At 37.6% G+C, this 19,950-nt stretch overlaps 2 protein-coding genes across 2 annotated transcripts in view; one reads left to right on the plus strand and one right to left on the minus strand.

Moving 5' to 3' along the window:
* Positions 1 to 7,281: 7,281 nt before the first annotated feature.
* Positions 7,282 to 8,629, plus strand: LOC109474364. The gene is made up of 3 exons (XM_019774656.1): positions 7,282 to 7,510; positions 7,940 to 8,086; positions 8,424 to 8,629. The coding sequence occupies exons 1-3, from the start codon at positions 7,387 to 7,389 to the stop codon at positions 8,627 to 8,629; spliced, it is 477 nt and encodes a 158-aa protein (XP_019630215.1). The 5' UTR covers positions 7,282 to 7,386.
* A 6,027-nt stretch (positions 8,630 to 14,656) lies between these two features.
* LOC109474365 (hemicentin-1-like) overlaps positions 14,657 to 19,950 on the minus strand; it is a 35,722-nt gene continuing 30,428 nt past the window's right edge. The window contains exons 19-20 of the mRNA XM_019774657.1: positions 15,778 to 16,014; positions 14,657 to 14,901 (exon numbers count right to left, since the gene is read on the minus strand). Of these exons, the coding sequence (XP_019630216.1) occupies positions 14,657 to 14,901; positions 15,778 to 16,014 (482 nt within the window). The remainder of the gene's footprint in view (positions 14,902 to 15,777; positions 16,015 to 19,950) is intronic.

The following is a 19,950-nucleotide window of genomic DNA, read 5'->3' on the forward strand; positions in this document are numbered from 1 at the left end:
TTATGTTAAGTAAACTCACAAAGCGAATTTTTGCAGTAAAGTTTTCTATTTGTTCGTTTCTTTCAGATAAAAACTCGTCCAGTCACGTGACCTGTGCTGACCTTTCAACCTTGGGTCACGTGACTGCCCTCTTCATTAGCTAAAGAAAGATGGTGGATGCGGTCTGAAAGCTCCTACGCTTACAGAACTTTGTCGTGCGTAACAGTTTAAATCCTTCATTTTCCTAAAGTCAGTTTGAAATATCCTGGCATGGGCACCGTGCAATGTTTATGGTTTTACAACAACGTAACGGAATTTGAAATATTGATAATAGAACGGCCACCTCTTTTAATGCTCGAAGATTACCCTAAATAATATATTTCACCATCAAAAGAAGACAGTTGAGTAATTAATATTAATTGGTACCCATGCAAAATCAACGTTTAAGGTTCAAGCACGATATTCATTTTTCATTTTCCCACCTTACTTAGGAATAAGTAATAGTTATTTTATTGCATTACATCGTTTGTTATATCCATAGACCGAAAGCAACAAAAATACTGGTTTGAATGAACCAATACCATTTTTTTCCTAAAAAAAAGTAAAGTTTGAAACATTGCCTGAAGGTTACTGCCTGGCCAATTTGATACTGTCTACTTAAACATGCTATGGTCTTGACTTTTTGGTGAGATATCTCTCACCACTCTTGTCAGGAATGAGTGATGTAGGTTTTGTCCCCCTTGCAGCTTGTTCTGGAACTGCAGATTAGTTTCTGATAAAAGATTTTAAAGCGGATAAGTCAAGAAAGCAACAGTGCAGTTAAATAATTTTTGGCGTTTAGAGAACTTATAGAGAGATGTACATAATTAAAGGAAGGCTAAATTTGCCTAATTTAGTATGGGATTGTGCAATTACAGTGTTTACATAGTACTTTTAGAACATTTGCATAATTAATGAGGGCATGTTGAAATAAAATATTGCCAAAGGATAGGAATTCTTTACGCCAAATATTGTAATTAGAGTTTAGAAAACCATAAATTAAACTGTTCTTTACGACCTTACTTCAAAATACAATGAGACAACCCCCCCACCCCAATAACAATTTCACCTAAACTCTACATATTTCATAGAGGTATGAGATCTCCGAATTCTTGTTATTATAGTCTTTATATGATATGATATTTATATATTATTGCTTAATTAAGGCTGGTCATACGTAAGGGACAAACTCTGTTTAAGTGCATCGAATTTATTCTTTAAAATTGTTGCTAAGGAAAAACCATTATTTCTATTGTACCAGTTCAGGAACGCCATAGCTACTCAAAGAGACAGTCAATGCACAATACAAACATGTACAACTTTATCACTACTAAAACCCAGAAATATTAGTGGGAAAAGCACGTTTGTGTACAGGGCAGTGAGCTAAAGTAAAAACCATATCTCATGTCACAATTTACCGGGTGGTACATTCTGTAAAAGTAAGACGATAATACTAAGACAGAAATCAAATTTTTGTATGATTGTTATTTATAGGTAAGGTTATTAAGCGACGTATACGTTCTTGAGTCTGAATTTTTTAATAATTTATTAGTGCACAATAAATGTGATGTAAATGTCAGTTTCTGTTGCCGTATGTGATTTGTGTAGGAGCCCTGGAAGATATCCCAAATAAGTGAAACTTAAATGTCAAAAAAGTTAATTTCATCTATTTGTCGACAACAACTATACTTCATAAATCAGAAGTTAAAAAAGTCACCACCTTACATGTCTTTATACATTTAAACCTTTTTGTCGAAAAATATGAATATCAGGGATTTGTCGTATTATATGTAACCAATCTTAAACATGGTTCCCTTAAAAGGCGTTGCGATTTTTTTTTTAAATCGGCCAGTTACAAAGCAACATTAAATGTATTTTAAGATAAATAGTTAATTTAAGTTTCTTTAGACAAAGTTTTTTTTATTTTATTTCCATACTACCTGATAATTTTCAAATGGTTTAAAGTTAGCCAGAAATGCGTCTTGTAACCAGATCTACCGTAACGGTGCCTTTTACAATGCTTAAAGACTATCCTGAATAATATATGATCGCCATCAAAAGACGGCTATAGAGTAATTGCTACCAATTTGAAATCATGTCGAAACGTACGAAATTAGTCTCCGCTTATTGTTGAGACAGGCGGCTAGTCCATTCCAAGGCCAGAGTTTACAAATGGTAACCTGCATTCTGCAACACTCCGGTATATCCTGATTTTTGAATAGTCAGACTGGAAGTTTATTTGTATAATATAGTCAACTCTTATTATTTTCTAAAACACACTTGAGGAATTGTCCACGAAATAATAGATGAAAGGACTGGAAACATCATAATGGGAATTGGTAATGGGACCGTTTGATAAGAAAATGTAATTTTACCTTTTTTATATTGGACGGTTTTGGATGATTCCACACACAGGCACACTCGCGGGAGCGCAAAACTGCACACTTTGATATCGTTGGAGGGTCATTACAAAAGCGTAAAAATATATTTTTGTGAAGACAACACCACGCACAAAACGCACGCATACACACACAACCACAAACATAAACAACTTACTTTGATCTGAAGAACTGTCATCGTAGTCATCGCTGGAGAGATCGGAATCATCAGACTCGGAATTGGTGGTGGAACCGTCTAATGCAGAATACAAAATCGTTGGAGGTTCTTTACAAAAAAAAGTAGCAATATTTTTTACACGCACACACAACACACGCACACACACGAACACACACACACACGCACACACACACACACGCACACACACACACACACACGCGCGCGCGACACACACACACACACACACACACACACACACACACACACATGCGCGCGCGCACACACACACACACAACCACAAAAACACACAACTGACTTTGATTTGAAGAACCGTTCTCGAAGATATCATTAAAGGGACTGGAATCATCAGACGGGAATTACATATATATTCAAGACATTTCCACACACCTTGAAGTTACTCTGTCGGCCATTGCCGCTTTAAAAAGTGTTGGAGGGAGAGGTCTGTGGTCGCGGTATCGCATAAATACAAATTTAACATTGTATTCAATCAACACTACTTCCTAAACTTACAGCGTCGTCCCTTTCATACATGTATGTCCAGCCCCGATCCATTTCGTGGTAAATTATTGCAACCTGTTTTTAATTGCTGTCACTGAGGTTTTTTTCTTACATTTGATCTGAGGAATCGTCCTTGTTACAATCATTGGACGGACTTGAATCACTAGACAAGAAATCAATGGTGGGCTTTGGAGTAGGTCCTGGAGTTTGAATAGCTTACCAGTGACTGTTTACCCGCTTTGACATTCCCTCTAAGATGTTAATAATATTTTGCAATTCTGTATGGTATCTAACTTGGCAGTGTCCAATACATGGTACAACTCAGGAAATATTTGTCAAAGTTTGCCACAGTCCTATGCCAATATTTGAGCTAAATAATGTAGCGTTGGTAACTGTGATGTATTCTCTGTACGCGTTAGTCACCTACAGTGTTGACAGAAACTATTATTAATATCAAAGACCATATTGTTCTGTATCTGTATCTGTATAGCCGGTATAACCGCCGTTCGGCGTAACACACCAGCTAATTGTTAGTATACACACAAAATTTTAACCGTCAAACTGATTGCCATAAACATAATACCCAGCTTAATACTCTCTCTGTGAGCACCATGTAATAGAATCGTGTGTAAAGTTAAAAATACTATTTTGAAAGTTACTGAGCTACATGATATTTTGCATGATACAATGCATGTTTGTTTGTTCACTATTTGTATATATCAATTAGTTTCTCGTATAAAGTTCAGTAAACTGTACCTTGACCGACGCAGGTAGTGATCAGAAAGCAACAAGCGACTCCGAAGATAAAGAGCAGACGAGAAACAGACATTTTCCTCGGCTTCCCTCCGTCAGAATTAACCAGCAGAAACATCGAGAAGAGCAGCACACAGCCACACCCTCCTGGACAAAGGAGAGGCGCCGCGTACTTCGATGATGACTGCTCACTTGTCAAGTATGGCAGTACTCACAGTTAACACATAAATTATCAAAAGAAACTTAGAAGACAATATAAACTGAAATTCTAGCTGATCACAGTACGACTTCCACAGTACGACAATGGACAATAAACGTAGATACAATATCATCTACTGTAAGTCTTCTAATGGGTGTGTCATTGCTATTTACGTCACTAGATGTGTGGCTTGAAAGGTTCATACCACTATAAAATGGGTAAAACGAATTTCCAGAAGAGTAAAAATAGAGTTACTGACAGTATTGCAACTTGTACTACAAAATAAGCTCAGGAATCTGTTTACAAACCCTAGTGTATCAAGCATTACGTGCAAAATTAATCTCAGAGTTACCATAAAATCATTTTCACTTTAGACTCCCCCCCCCCCCCGCCGCTACGGTTTTTAGTTGCCCACCTGTTGCTATGAGTCAAAGCAAATGGAGCACGACGGCAGAACGTACTGCGCCTGCGCAAAAGCCTAATGTTTCACGGTTTCCGTTTGATTTTTGATCAACGTTGCATCAGAATTTTCTCTGTTACAGAATATATCTTTACCCACATCCGGAAACTACAGACGGTGTTATATGCGCGAATACGCACAATGCTTTACGGGTTTTGCGCAGGTGCGGTATGTTCAGCCGACGTGCTGGACAAAGGAACTTTTATCTCTGTCTTCTTATTACATTTTTTCCAGTTCATTGATAAGTGATTCTGTTCTATCGATACATAGATACAACCCAATTTTATGTTGACGCGAAATGTTGGCCAAAATTCGTCCTTCTCTTTACAATTTCGTAAAGCAAATTCTATGCTCTAATTTAGTCCCGCGGGATGGAGTCTGAAATATGTATGAAGCCCGTAACAATGGTAACAATGGACGGATTTACTTATGAATCAAGTTATGCTAATTATCCCGTGAGAACCATGCGGCGCTACCTGGTAATTTATTTTTAGACGCCTTACAATCAAAATGTCTCTTTGATGGCGTAGCATTGCTCTATTTAAATTGAAATTTCGATGCACGCTGAATAGAGTAAAAATGCAATTTACAAAATTATATTTCTGATTGAATCTAAAATATTGATGAGCAGGGCCACTCCGGACAATGGCTGTCAGTTCCCCTACATCACAGATGTTAGTGTATCATGTACACGTGCGTGCATGGCCTGATGTGGAATAATGGAACGTAGCTAGTGTTAAAATGATATCATTACAGGCATATACAACCCCGATCTACGGTATAATGGTTTACCCCTATTCTCTTTTTGTTTTGCCGTCTCAACTCCTATTGAATATAGTTATTTCTTTCCTCCCTTACTTTGTTCTTTTGCCTACCTTCTTTCCATCTCTTTATCCGACAATCTACCTTCCTGTCAATCGTTTCACTTTTAATCCTCTTTTCCCATATCGCTCCCTTTCTATTTCCATCCTCTCCTGTCTACCTTTTCTATTTTTTTGCCCTCTCTCTACCACTTCTTCTTCGTCTTTTTATTTTTATTTTTTTTTTTCAAAATCACCCTCCATCCCTCTCCCCTAGCCGTCACTAACCATCCTAATGTTTCCGTCCACAGTTTAACCAGTGTGGTTTATGTGGAGTAAGTAAATACGAGTTATTGAGGACGTCATTTTCAAACGTGCTGGCCTACTGGAAAATAAATTTTGTAGCACAATCCAAAAGACGTTTTCATATATTTAAGTATAAGAATGTGGAATCGAACACACATACACACACGCACACACACATACACACTCACACACATACACTAACACACATACACACACACACACACACACACACACACACACACACACACACTCACATACACACTCACACACGTACACAAACACACATACACACACACACACACACACATACGCACACACTCACACATACACACACACACACATACACATTCACACACATACACTAACACACATACACACACACACACACACACACACACATACACACACACACACACACACTCACACACACACACACACTTACTCACACACACACACACACACACAAACACGTACACACACACACTCACACACTCACACTCACTCACACACACACACGCGCGCGCGCGCGCATCTAAGGATGATACATCAATAAATGCCACAATAATAGACAATTTTGAATACTTGGAGTTTAATCTTACATATAATAAACGTTCACTGATTGGTTTCCATTCTAATAGAGTGTTGGCATTGATCTTATTGATGATCAGTGCTACTCATCTTCGTTTCTTCCGTTTGGAATAATGTTCTTACATTCCAGCATCCTGATTTTATACTATGTTCTGGCGACAGGATGTCAACTCTCGGGTTGGGGGCTTCCCTTCGGCTTTGACCCACGCCGTCATGTGTCCAGCTGCTTGGGCAGCTTCTCTCCTATTGCCAGATTAATTTCTCTTTTCTGTAGTTTCTGTAGCTGTGATTGTTTCACAGGGTGGGGAAGCTGCCTCCACGATTAACTCTCATCCCCTTCCGGTAACAATTTGGGCGGGAAACCGGTAATTGCCTCCCGTGTAAGGGAGTTTGGGTACGGGTGCTATTAGCCAGCAGCAGCTCCACTGGGACCCGTCCCACCAGGGTTGAACCTGCCAGGAGCAGGGGGAACCTAACTTAGCGAGCCCATATGGTTAACCACCCTGCTCCCGATGGTATCGCAACATAGGGTCATTGCTGTAGCCGTTGTTGTTTTCACCCTCTAGCAAACGCCACTGCCCATCATGAATACTAATTAGCTAGCATGGTTCTGGAATGACGTAATGACGGCTGGGATAGTTGACCCCTGACCCCTTGGTGGGAAAACGCAGCAACCAACTTCCGGTTTCGATCGTGTGTTCTCTGAACGCATTCTAACTATACCCGCCTAAAACGCATTTGTTACGCCTCGCAACTTATCAAAAGTTTAGAAATTATGGTTACATTTATTCTTGTCTCAGTTGTCCTTGGAAAAAAATACTTCTGTATTTAAGTTTTTCTTTGTTATGAGACAATTGTTGGGCCTCACAACTTCATGTTAGAAATTATGGTCACAGTCTCAGTTGTCTTTTGGGGAAAAACTTCTGTATTTTGTATTCTGTTTGTAATGACAAAAAGGGAACTGTATTAAAGTTAAAAATAACCAGGTTTCAGTACCTTAGCCTTTGGGTAGTGAGTCATGATGTGAAACCGAGTGAGTCAGTAAATGCGGATGTGAAACAAGATAACAGTTCCGACTCCATTCCACCGAAGACATTTGCGTACTGCAGTATTCTTACCCATATCCTGATCAGGAAATCACGTACATCTGCGTAGCTCCGTATTTACACTAGAGAACGTGGGACACGATGGCTGAAAACAAAGTCAACATCCCGCACGTGATCGCTGCAGTGTCTGCATTTGTCGGGCTGGTTCTTCTAGTTGTTGGTTTGGCGACACCAGGCTGGACAACTGAGGGAGGGCTCCCGGAAGGTAAAGGGTCCTGTTTCTCTGGGGAACATTCATTACAAAAATTATATGTTAAAACTACAGATAAGATTTGATGTTTAAATTCTGTTTTTATGCAGTGAAACTTGAGCTGTGTTATTTCATCTGATTATTTTTGTAATATGTGACTTGAATATCAATTCTCTCTCTATATATATATATATAATGTTGTATTACTCAAATGAAATTACTGTAGTGTTATTCTCGTTATTTGCTACTCCTGTGCATTGCTGTACACGGTATATAGCGTTGACACTAGTCTAGTTAAATATTTCATGTTAAATTAGTAATTCTTTAGAACTTGCAATGTATTGTACATGTTAATAGTGCCGTGCAATAAAGTTTGAATGATTAATTAATATGTAAATGATAGTGATTATTACATTGTATACATTATACTATCTTTTGTATCAGGAGGACCAGGTGCGATCCAGGCAACCCGTGGTTTTATTGTTTTCGGGACGCTAAATCTGGTGTTTGGAGTCATATTCTCTGTGACACAGACTATAAAGAAACCTGTTGTCAACCCGGCAAAATGTGCTGCTCTGATGATAGCCGGAGGTAAGTACATATGAGGATAAGGTTTCACTGTATTCGGATAAGAAGAATAAAAAAGCTGCATTCGAGACATGGTATAAAATAGCTGTCGAGTACTTAAAATGTAAAAGATTTTAAGTTTACTTACAAACTAAATGTGTAAAAATATACAACGTAGTAAAAAAAGAAGATATCAAACCAGAGCCAAATATCTAACGTATTTCATATACTTATAGCTAAGCTTTAAAGTCTATGTGCATGTTGGTAGAATTTTCTATCACATAGAATTAAATCTATATTAAACACTGCGGGCAAATGATGGAGTAGGTTTTTATAAAGAAATTGTTTTTGCTTTCCAAAGGTATTCTGAGTGATATCGGCGCCGCCATCTTTACCGGCTACCAACTTATTACTTTTCCCGGCGTGCCTTTCGGCTACTCCTTCTACATGTACCTTACATGGGCCCAGACCATCTTCTCTATTGGCGGGGGTGTGATCATTCTGCTGGAGGAACGGAAAGTGACCGAGGAAGACGTTGCTAATGTACGTGCCCTCAACAAACCCTGAAAAGTCAAAGGACATTCTTACGTAGGCCAGTAGTAGTAGGAGGAGGAAAAAGAGCAGTAGTATAAGCAGTAGTTGGAGGGGGAGGAGCAGTAGAAGACGGAGGAGGAGGAGCAGCAGTAGTCGTAGTAAGAGGATGAGGATGGAGCAGCATGATGAGGAGGAGACGCAGCTGCAGGAGTAGGAGCAGTGACAGCAGCAGCAGTAGTAATAATAGGAGGAGGAGGAGGAGCGGCAAGAGGAGGAGCAGCAGTAGTCGTAGTAAGAGGATGAGGAGGGAGCAGCATGAGGAGGAGGAGGAGGCGCAGCAGCAGGAGGAGGAGCAGTGACAGCAGCAGCAGTAGGAGAAGTAGTAGTAGTAGGAGGAGCGGCAAAAGGAGGAGCAGCAGTAGGGGGAGGAGTGGCAGTAGCATCAGAAGGAGTAGGAGCAGTGACAGTAGTAGTAGGAGGAGTGGCAGGAGGAGGAGCAGCAGCAGCATGCATGTCTTAAAAACACCACTATTTTCATAATCCTGTGGGATAGGCCGAAGTTGTAGTAGTTGTTCGGTAAGCGAGGTGCTATACTCTAGGTGTTTTATTTGTGTGTGTGTGTGTGTGTGTTATCAAGTTAACAATATGTAGTAAACGAAATATATGGTTACGAAATATGACTTTGTCCATCTGTTTAAACTGCCGTGCTGTTGACCTTGAGTTACGTAACCTGTGTTTACACAAACTCTCAGCCGGGGGTTAAGGGGGCGGCAACCGTTGTGGCGGGCGTCCGCAACCAGCGCGATTTATTTAGGCTATATCGTACGTATTTGACGGAGGATTCAGCCATTTACGATACGTTGTTACCACTTGCTAAGTGCTTACAAACTGTTGATTTGATTTATTAGGCTCTTTAAGACATATGTATATATCCAGGACTGCCCAACTAGCCGGCTATTATAAAGGGGTAGCCCTCACAACAAGAACATAAACAATTCGGAACAGGTAACAGTTAACAGTGTCGGTTACACTTCAGATAAACATACTATTACATAACGGATGTTGCGGTCTAACGTTAACAAGCTATGAGATCCGGCCTAGTCGTCGTGCGTTTACTAAATTACATTGTGTACTATATTTACATGTCAGGTTAACATACTATTACATAACAGATGTTGCGGTCTAAAGTTAACAAGCTATGAGATCCGGCCTAGTCGTCGTGCGTTTACTAAATTACATTGTGTACTATATTTACATACCAGGTTAACATACTATTACATAACAGATGTTGCGGTCTAACGTTAACAAGCTATGAGATCCGGCCTAGTCGTCGTGCGTTTACTATAATTACATTGTATACTATATTTACATGTCAGGTTAACATACTATTACATAACAGATGTTGCGGTCTAACGTTAACAGGCTATAAAATCTGGCCTAGACGTCATGTGTTTACTGTAATTACGTCTTACACTGTATTTACATTGTTAATAATTCTATTAAACTCGTACAGTTTTACTAAGTAGCTGTCGTCGAATATTTATCAAGTACATACACAATAGAGTTCTTAATCTGTAGGATATAAAACTTTACGGAGAAATGTCGCCTATGGACAGGTGTCGTTGTTGATTTTTGTTGTTAATTTTAATTATTGGATTACAATTGATAAACAAAGTTATTCGTCAAATCTTGAGTACTAATAACATGTGTAAATACATACCATAATCTTGCTTTCTTGACGTGTCAGGTTTACAGAGGACGCTCGTAAATTTGAATGGCCGTGTTCTTTCTCCAAAGATGTGATGGCCATTAGTGCTCAAAGGTGGTTTGGTTTCTGAATATATGAGTTGAAATACAAATCCTGTTCGTTTGGCGTAAATTTACATGCGCCTTGATAATGTTGATATTTACTTTGTTGGGTAGGACAATTGTTTATATAAATTTTTACACCAAGCTTTTAATAAAAAGGGTGTTAAAAAGAGAATCAACCCGACATACAGCTTTTAGTATATTCTCGTATACTTTGCAGATTGCAATTTGAACGGAAAACTTATCAATCGTTTCATCCTTTCTTAAACGACACTTTAAAGTTTCATGTGTCAATTTTTTTTGTATTTGGTCCTTGACTATGTATTCATATCTCTCTTCAAAGTATGAACCAAAATGCACGCTAGCTATGGATTGGTCTTTCAAATTTAGTTGCTTTAAATTGCCAAGCCCCTACGCTTAATCGTACTGAATGTTATTTAATTGTCTTTTTCTTTATGTTAAATTACATTAAACCAAAAAATAAACATAACAGACGTTTCCTTGAACAAACCACTTCTAACACAGTAACGCATTTTGAATTATTTGAATGTAGCTGTTACTGTCCGATAGGATGCTTTAATTTATAAGTTATGGAAAATTCAACATATTTTACATATATTCTTTAAAAAAAGAATATGGGACTTAAATTTACCTATTAGTAAATTTTAATAATCTTTCCGCTAAGATGTCCAAAAGCAAACTAAAAATCTAAAACTGAAGACGATAATTCACCATGTCATATGTTCAATATCTTAGAATACAAAAAGACTACCTTGGGAAGCACATTGCATGTATTTATGAAAACGTTTATTACAGATAAAGAGTAGTTTACATTGTATATTATTTATCATTAGTAACAACATGCAATATTCTTGAGGAGAGAGGAAAGAAATTAGACAAAAAATTAAGAATGAAAAAAGGGTAATCTGGCAGGACACTGAACGATTTAACACCGTAACAGGTTGTTTTTTTTACAAGTTATAACATTGGTTTTTCACCATACCTCCGTTTATTCTTTATCAACTGTAAGTGTTCTGATATATGATAGTTGTTTGAACAATAAGTAGAAAGGATAAATAATGCACATAAAGCCTAGTTCTAAATGTTGTCATATGGATTACAATATGCTATATGATCAGTACATCTCTATTCTATTCAAAGCGTGAATATAACTTTCATTGATATTCAAAGCGTGAATATAACTTTCATTGATAATATACATGTTAGACAAGCAGTAAATTATACTAATTTATTAGTTTTCAAAAACTTTTTCGTTTGAAAAAGTTTGTCACATAAAGTCAAGAAGATAATGACGCCATAATCATAAGAGATCTGGTAAACTGCACAGGATTGACTCCAAACGTGACGATTGGTAGACTGGTCTGTCAAAGACAATTAAATTATCTTCTTTCTCCGTGATTGACATCAGGTCCTGTTGCTGCTGCCCCTTTGTAAGCTCGTACTGCTTTAGGTGAAATAACAGGAATCGGTTAAAATTGTACCGCAGCGCTGAAAACTGGAAAGTGTAAAATAGTTTACGTATGCTAAAATTGATATAAAATGACGTCATGCACAATAAAGCTGTCGGCAATCTTGGATCGGAAATCTTGAATTTTGAAAATTGCATTGTTTTCAAGATACAGCCTCAAAACACAATGCAAATGGACTAAATATGTTCTTATTAATGTTTTATTAAAAAAATACGGAGTTCAGACAAAAAATTTGATGAAAAAAATGTTTACACAAGAGCTCATTATATGGTCCGCCATCTTTGATTTAGTCCGATGACATCATTAAATTAGCATAAATTATAAAAAATTAACATAAATGTACTGAATTATACATAAATGACAAAATTTCTGTTTTTTTTAAACTCCCTGTCAGAAACCCGTTGCCATGGCATCACGAAAAATCAGTAACTCATCTAGTTAATATAAAATTGCTAGATATATTTAGAATAAGTCACCAAATTTGACGGAAATAGAGCAAGCCGTTCAGGCGCTATCCGAAATAAAAGTGAGCGCGGGCCTTAACCCCCCGTCTGAAAAAGGGGTTAAACAGTGTCTACAGCCAGACTTGCCAAAAAAATCCAATACAGGATAGTCTATATATTACAAAATAAAAATGACTTCACTCTCTTACATTGTACTGCTCCTATCAGAATAAAACTGTTTTATTTTCTTGACCAAGATTAAGTACGAAGTTCCAAGCTTAATTTTTCTCTTTCATTTTTTGTTTTTGTTTTTTTTTTGCTTTAGTTTTTAACGGTTTCTACCAGCACAAATAATTCTTAACAATGCGGATTCAATATTGATTTTTAAAATAGTGATTCTGCGTGAAAGAAATAATTAAATTTAAAAGTGAAAAAACAAGGCACTATTGAAATCTGTGTGAATTAGATACGGGAACCAGATAATTTTAATTTGGACTTTACTTACGGGAAATCGAAGTGATTTTTCTCCAACAACGACGATGCTGCCCGACTAAGAGTCATCGGGTTGGTCGGGAACATGTCGTCTTTTCCTGAATATGGGTAACCCGAATATCTTCCTGACCAATCCTGAAGCTTCAGGGTCAGCCTTAGACTCTGTCAGGTCATCCGTCTGTAGACTGCGGAGTCCGGCAGCAGTCCTACCCGGCGGGGAAATCGGTTCTGCGGGCTGAACCTTAAAAGACCCGCCACTGGAGTCAGCATCAACTGCTGAAAAACATAGAACAGCGTTCAAAAATAGAATCTGCTTCTTTACATAGTATAAACCGTATTTTCTGTGACTTGTCTTTCTTTTCCGGATAATGAGTACATTAAGAATATAACTTTCATCACATTCATCTTCTTTTCAAGGACCCATACGATTTCACAAACCTCATAACTACTTATTTTGTTGAAATAAAGTTATTAGCTTTTCAATATTTAGATTGATATCATGACAAGAAGGTAATGGTGTTTCTTCCTAGTATTTAAACTTAAGATTCAGTCCTATTTCTGGTTTAATTGGTTATCTAAATTGCGACAGAAAAACTTGTGACGCTATCTTTTTAAATCATTTTATGTACCAAAAAACAACTGTAATGATGCTTTTTAATATTTTGAAAAGAGCGGTATTGGGCAATATTTTCCCTTCTCTAACCATAACGATTAGCTTAATTCTAACAAAAACGAATTAGCGTCCTAATCACAGTTGCAGATAATGTGGGGGGGTTGTCAAAATGCATTCTGTCTGATATAATTCACGTGCATTTAACAAAATAGGTCTAGGCACTGCAAACACCCGCTGATATAAAAGGCGCTTATCTGTCATTGTAAACTAGCTCACTGTCATTTACTTGTTACTCACCAACAATCTTGTCATACAAAACGTTCTTTGGGTTTGTCTTCACAGTTTCCTCACAAGACTTGGATTTTGGGTAGCATTCGTGGTTATCAAAGAACTGGAAGGCGACACATTGTGGATGTATTGTGCACTCCCGAGCACACTGTTCTAACGTGGTGGAGCGGGCGTAAATAATCCAGATGTCATTTCCAGGGCAGCCCCCGCGCCGGGCGGTATAACCATTCACCATAGGGGGTGTGTCTTGGGTGGTCATGTGGAAAAAGCAGTTACGACATTTCTTGGTTACTACCATCTGTTTAATTTTTTACAGCATCGAGTCTTTTCTTAATACATGCAGGTTCTAATACAGTTGTAAGTAAAAACATGTTCTAGCCCATACAATCCTTTTTCATAAAAAACATTATCTTCCCTGTGTTAGCATACTTTCACTAAAATATGTATTGTTTTATAAAACAATTTTGGTGTTTCATAGTATACGAAGTTTTAAGTAATGAATTATATATTACTTTAATATAAACATGTAATACAAGACTATACTAGATTTATATTGTGACAATAAGCCAGTGGTAGTTTTTTTTTAGCCAAACTGGAATATGGCCGTAACAGGAGAACACAATTTACACAGCTTACAGTTTATGTTTTTAAAAAATTTGTGTAGAAGAAAATGAAGAACCGTGACGCTGATTTTGAATATTTTGGAGAGGAGTATTGTTTGGATATTTCCTTTTTTTCCACCAAGAATAGCATAGCTGTTTTCTAACAAAAATAAGCGTCGACAGAGTTTTAGAATATTTAAAGAATGCAGTTGGTTAGATAATAAAGTTCCTTAGATATAATCTGTATGCTTTCAAAAAAAAATGTCTAGACAAAAACTACTTACATGTTAGGCGCGTATCTGGCATTGTAAACTAGCTCAATGTTACTCACCAACAATCTTGTCATACAAAACGTTCTTTGGGTTTGTCTTCACAGTTTCCTCACAAGACTTGGACTTTGGGTAGCATTCGTGGTTATCAAAGAACTGGAAGGCGACACATCGTGGATGTATTGTGCACTCCCGAGCACACTGTTCTAACGTGGTGGAGCGGGCGTAAATAATCCAGATGTCATTTCCAGGGCAGCCCCCGCGCCGGGCGGTATAACCGTCCACCATAGGAGGTGTATCTTGAGTGGTCATGTAAAAAAATAAGTTACGACATTTCTTGGTTACTACCACCTGTTTAATTTTTTTCAGCATCAAGTCTTTTCTTAATACATGCAGGTTCTAATACAGTTGTTAGTGAAAACATGTTCTCGCCCATATAATCCTTTTTTCATAAAAAATTATCTTCTCTGTGTTAGCATACTATCACTAAACTATGTATTGTTTTATATAACAGTTTTGGTGTTTCATAGAATACGAAGTTTTAAGTAATGAATTATATATTAGTTAATACAATATGTAATACAAGACTATACTAGATTTATATTGTGACAATAAGCCAGTGGTAGTTTTTTTTTTTTAGCCAAACTAGAATATGGTCGTAACAGGAGAACACAATTTACACAGCTTACAGTTTATGTTTTTAAATAATATGTGTAAAAGAAAATGAAGAAATCCATAATGATTTTGATGTTTTATTGTATACGAAGTTTTAAGTAATGAATTATATAAATTTCTGAACGTGTAATACAAGAGTATACTAGATTTAAAATGTGACCATAAGGCAATGGCAGTTGTTTTTTTAGCCAAACTAGAAATTTGGTCCTAACAGGAGAAAACAATTTACACAGCTTACAGTTTATGTTTTTAAATAATATGTGTAAAAGAAAATGAAGAACCTTGACGCTGATTTTGGAAATTTGGAGAGTGGGATTGTTTGAATATTTCCTTTTTTCCACCAAGAATAGCTGTTTTCTAACAAAAATAAGCGTCGACAGAGTTTTAGAATATTTAAAGAATGCAGTAGGTTAGATAATAAAGTTCCTTAGATATAATCTTTATGCTATCTATATGTTAGGCGCGTATCTGGCATTGTAAACTAGCTCAATGTTACTCACCAACAATCCTGTCATACAAAACGTTCTTTGAGTTTGTCTTCACAGTTTCCTCACAAGACTTGGATTTTGGGTAGCATTCGTGGTTATCAAAGAACTGGAAGGCGACACATCGTGGATGTATTGTGCACTCCCGAGCACACTGTTCTAACGTGGTGGAGCGGGCGTAAATAACCCAGATGTCATTTCCAGGACAACCTCCGCGCCGGGCGGTATAACCGTCCACCATAGGGGGTGTGTCTTGGGTGGTCATGTGGAAAAAAATAGGTACGACATTTCTTGGTTACTAAAACCGGTTTATTATTTTTTTAGTATCAAGTTCTCACCCATACAATCCGTTTTAATAACTAGAAAGGCCGATATTTGTTTTAGAGCAAATTCAACATGACTTCACCACATTTTACCACATGGGAGGGAAAGAAGGAGAAATACAAGGGAAAACAATTCTTTACATTGATACTGCTATAGTATAAAGTGACAACAGTTGGATAGCTATCCCCTACATTATTGGTTAACTATTAGTATTTTTAATTGCATAATGCAAACTGTTGTTTCTAAAGATAAAAAGAAGCCTTTATGCCTCGCATTCCAATGCTGGAACAGGAAAGCCTGACATACCTTTCAAGACACTTGAATGCAGATAATACTGTCAATATGGAATGGCTTTGTACAGGGGTTAATTGAGTTAACCCAATCAAATCCGAACAGCCAATCAGCAAGAAGAATATAGGAAAGCTGCATGCCTATTGGTTGCTTGCTTTTCCTGCCATAATGATGACTCGTGCCCAAATATGGTAACACACTGCTATCATAATAGTAAATTTTCTATAACACAGCAAAAAAGCTCAAGTAAAACCATTCTAAAAGCCTGTATCACAAAATGAAAAAAAAAAATACCTGGGGGTATTTGCCCACTCTACCTTTATGCCAAATTTCATGTTATTGGCCCCAAAATGAAGGAGTTGAATCAATTTAAACTAGAAAGGTAACATTTGCAAGCAAATGCAATATGTTTACCTCAGGATGGTCTTGCCTACGATTTAACGTTATACCGTTATTGGGAAAGGATGGGTAGAAGGATATTTTGCTTATATTACTGACTTTTATGTACTGTTATTATAGAGTAACATTAACGTTATAACTGGGGAATTTGAATGTTTTTGCCGTTGTAAGGCCAAGTTTAAAATCTACCGGTCTGCCACTCAAACATCATTACCATAGACTAGTCTTGTAGTGGCATGTATAGGAGATACTAGTATATATTATACAATCAGCACACACCCTTACCATGTTTGCAATTAGGCCACAGCATGTAACTTTAATCAATGACATCCTCTGCAGACTGCAAGTAAACTTCAAGTCTTTTTGACAGCTTTAATTACAAACGACTTTGTTGAGCTCGTCTCACAACCTTATTACATTTTTGTAAATAGGAAACAGGACGTATGCTGAAATAATAATGATAATAAGTTTATTATTATTACAAATACATGACAGAAGGCTCATTGTAAGTACGTATATCATATACATATAATGAAATGACATACAATGATATGAAGAACCAATTCCTATAGTACACTTTAGTCTTTATACTACAGTACATAAGATATATATCAAGCCAGTTTTGTTGGGTTCTTTTGATTGCCGAGCCAGTCAATTATACCCACTTCTATAATAAGTGTTCTTTGAACATTAATATGAAAATCATTGCAATGATGATGAAAATCTACAGTTGTGTAAAATATTGGAACTACACACTACTATAAAACCATACATACATACTTAAAAAGCTATACATGACTTACATATATTATGCAACTTAACATACATAATGAATATTTACTGGCCAAATTGGAGATATAATGTGTTTCGAAATGGTAGCGATGTGCATGTATGTGCTGTATCCTTCTGTGGATGGCTGGGTTCAGCTCTGTTAGGTTCCTCCCCAGTTTCTCACGGACCAAGTTCTGCTTCCTTTCCTAGTAGAGGATACAAAAAGGAGAGTAAGCAAAGTGAGCAGAAACTGATAATATATGTCTAAGTCATTGGACCACAAAAGGAAAGCATAATACATATGTATACAAATGTATAAATATATCAGTCGGGTCCAAGAGGTATATAATATATGTCAAAGGGGGTATATGATATATATCAAAATTTTACAGCAGACCAATTTGTTAATACAGAGAACACTGTTGTCTGTATGCAATGAAAGAATAACAACGCAAGCATAAGACTCAAGTTACAAATTAAGTGAAACCAGACGTTCACATATTTCTTCATATATATTGAAGCCCCAACACTATTTCTTCTGTCAAATTCCTATAGGAAATTATCCTTATTATGAGAGCTAACTTCACGGGATATGCATCATCGGGATGCGGAATTTTTCGGGATAGGCGTCCCGATAAATCCCGCGAGATATCCGCGTGTCTTGCGTACCGCGGAGCGAAAAAAACAAAACTTGATGCGAGATCTCAAAGTCTACCGCGGGTCCTATCACCGATGGCGGCGTGCCAAATGTTTTACGTCCTGTCGGGCGATCTGGGCAGGGCCAATGGAGCACCCTGACGTCAGTCAACATTGCCATAATTGTGTATATTGTGTACAACGCGTTCCTCACCCGGTCATAGTTGAACTGCTAAATTTTTAAAAAGCTCTTGTGCAGCGAAAACTCACAAAACTGTAAGAAAATAGCAGGAATGAATTTGTAATAACCTCTTCGTCTCCAGTGAATTTTTCGGCAAGTTTTATATATAAACAATCTGTCAAGTTTATAAACCATCTAATAAAACGGGGCGTACCGGCTGGAGTTGTGTTTCATTGTGACATATTGTACTAAATTGGCTTGTTGAAGTCTTCTCGTGTTCTCGTGAGCGTCAAGTAGTCTCTGTATTACGAAAATTAGGAAAGTTTGCCCATCAAAATCGGGGCATGCGTCTCAGTCCCCTCCCCAAACACGTATGAATAAACCCTTGCATCAACAATCAACAACGATCCGGCCACGTTCATTCACGTACGTATTACCCTGAAAGCAAGTTCTTCAATGCGGCTGGCAAAAATTCTTCCGGTGGAAAAAGCATTCTAGTTCTCGATGTCACTTGTGAAAAACGTTTTGGAATGAAATCGGGATGAGAAAAATAGAATGCCGCGTGCAGGGCTGAGGCGGAAAATCGCTACAATACGTCAGGCGGCAGAAGTCTCTGGGGCGGAGAATCGAGCCTTTGAGTTTGAAATCTTACCTCCCAGCCAGTGGGCGGGTCCCCGTCTGTGTGCTGTGATTGGCGCCGCGCGGTCTGCTAGCTATGCTGCGTGTCGTTTCTATGGCAACATGTGCCAGTCCCAGCAACACGAAATGTATCAATTCTTGATCGTCGTAAACAAGCCAAGGGCGTAAAGAACCTTGGAATTATGCTTCGCCCCCTCTTTTGTATAATGTTTAATCTCTCTTCCGCAACTCCGTGCGTCGACCTCCCATATCTAGGAGAAGAACTTCTCGAGTGGCTGTGTTAGATCGATTTTATATCTGAGATAGCGCGGGTCGGGTGACATCAAAAGCAGTACTTAGCGGGCCGTCCACATCGCAAGGTCAGACAAAAATTCTCGTACCAAGACGGTTGTATTATTTTGTTATCGTTCTAAACAATATTAAGCCACTAAAATTTTCGATATCAAAAAAAACAAACATTTGATTAAAAAACACTATTCGTTTGTGCTACTGTTATCATCATGCATAATTTGGAAACAAACATGCGCTGCACCGTCTGTCTGTAAAAATCTTAGTCAACATGGTTCCCGAAAAATCCCGCGGGATATCGCCATGAATCCCGATTTGATGCTTATCCCGTGTACTGTACTGTGTTATCCCGAAAAAAGATTGAAACTGTCTGACAAAACGACAAAATGTAATGTTATACTAGTATCCATGTTAATTGTTATATCATGAGTAATAAACGTAAACAAACCGCCCCCTCCCCCTGCCCCGCACCTACATAATTACAAAGTCGACAATAGTTACGGATGAACACAATTCTGTTTAATTTATTTTCAAAACAGCAACAAGCCTAAATCGCTAAACATACGAGATTCTATCAAGTCAGGAGCTAGTAAATTACTAGAGCATAATTTTTAGATTTGAGCCGGCTAGTTAATTGCTAGTGTTTTTTTTTTTGAGCC

Source organism: Branchiostoma belcheri, unplaced genomic scaffold (genome assembly GCF_001625305.1).
Source record: "Branchiostoma belcheri isolate BF01 breed outbred unplaced genomic scaffold, Haploidv18h27 scaffold304, whole genome shotgun sequence".
Lineage (NCBI taxonomy): Eukaryota > Metazoa > Chordata > Leptocardii > Amphioxiformes > Branchiostomatidae > Branchiostoma > Branchiostoma belcheri.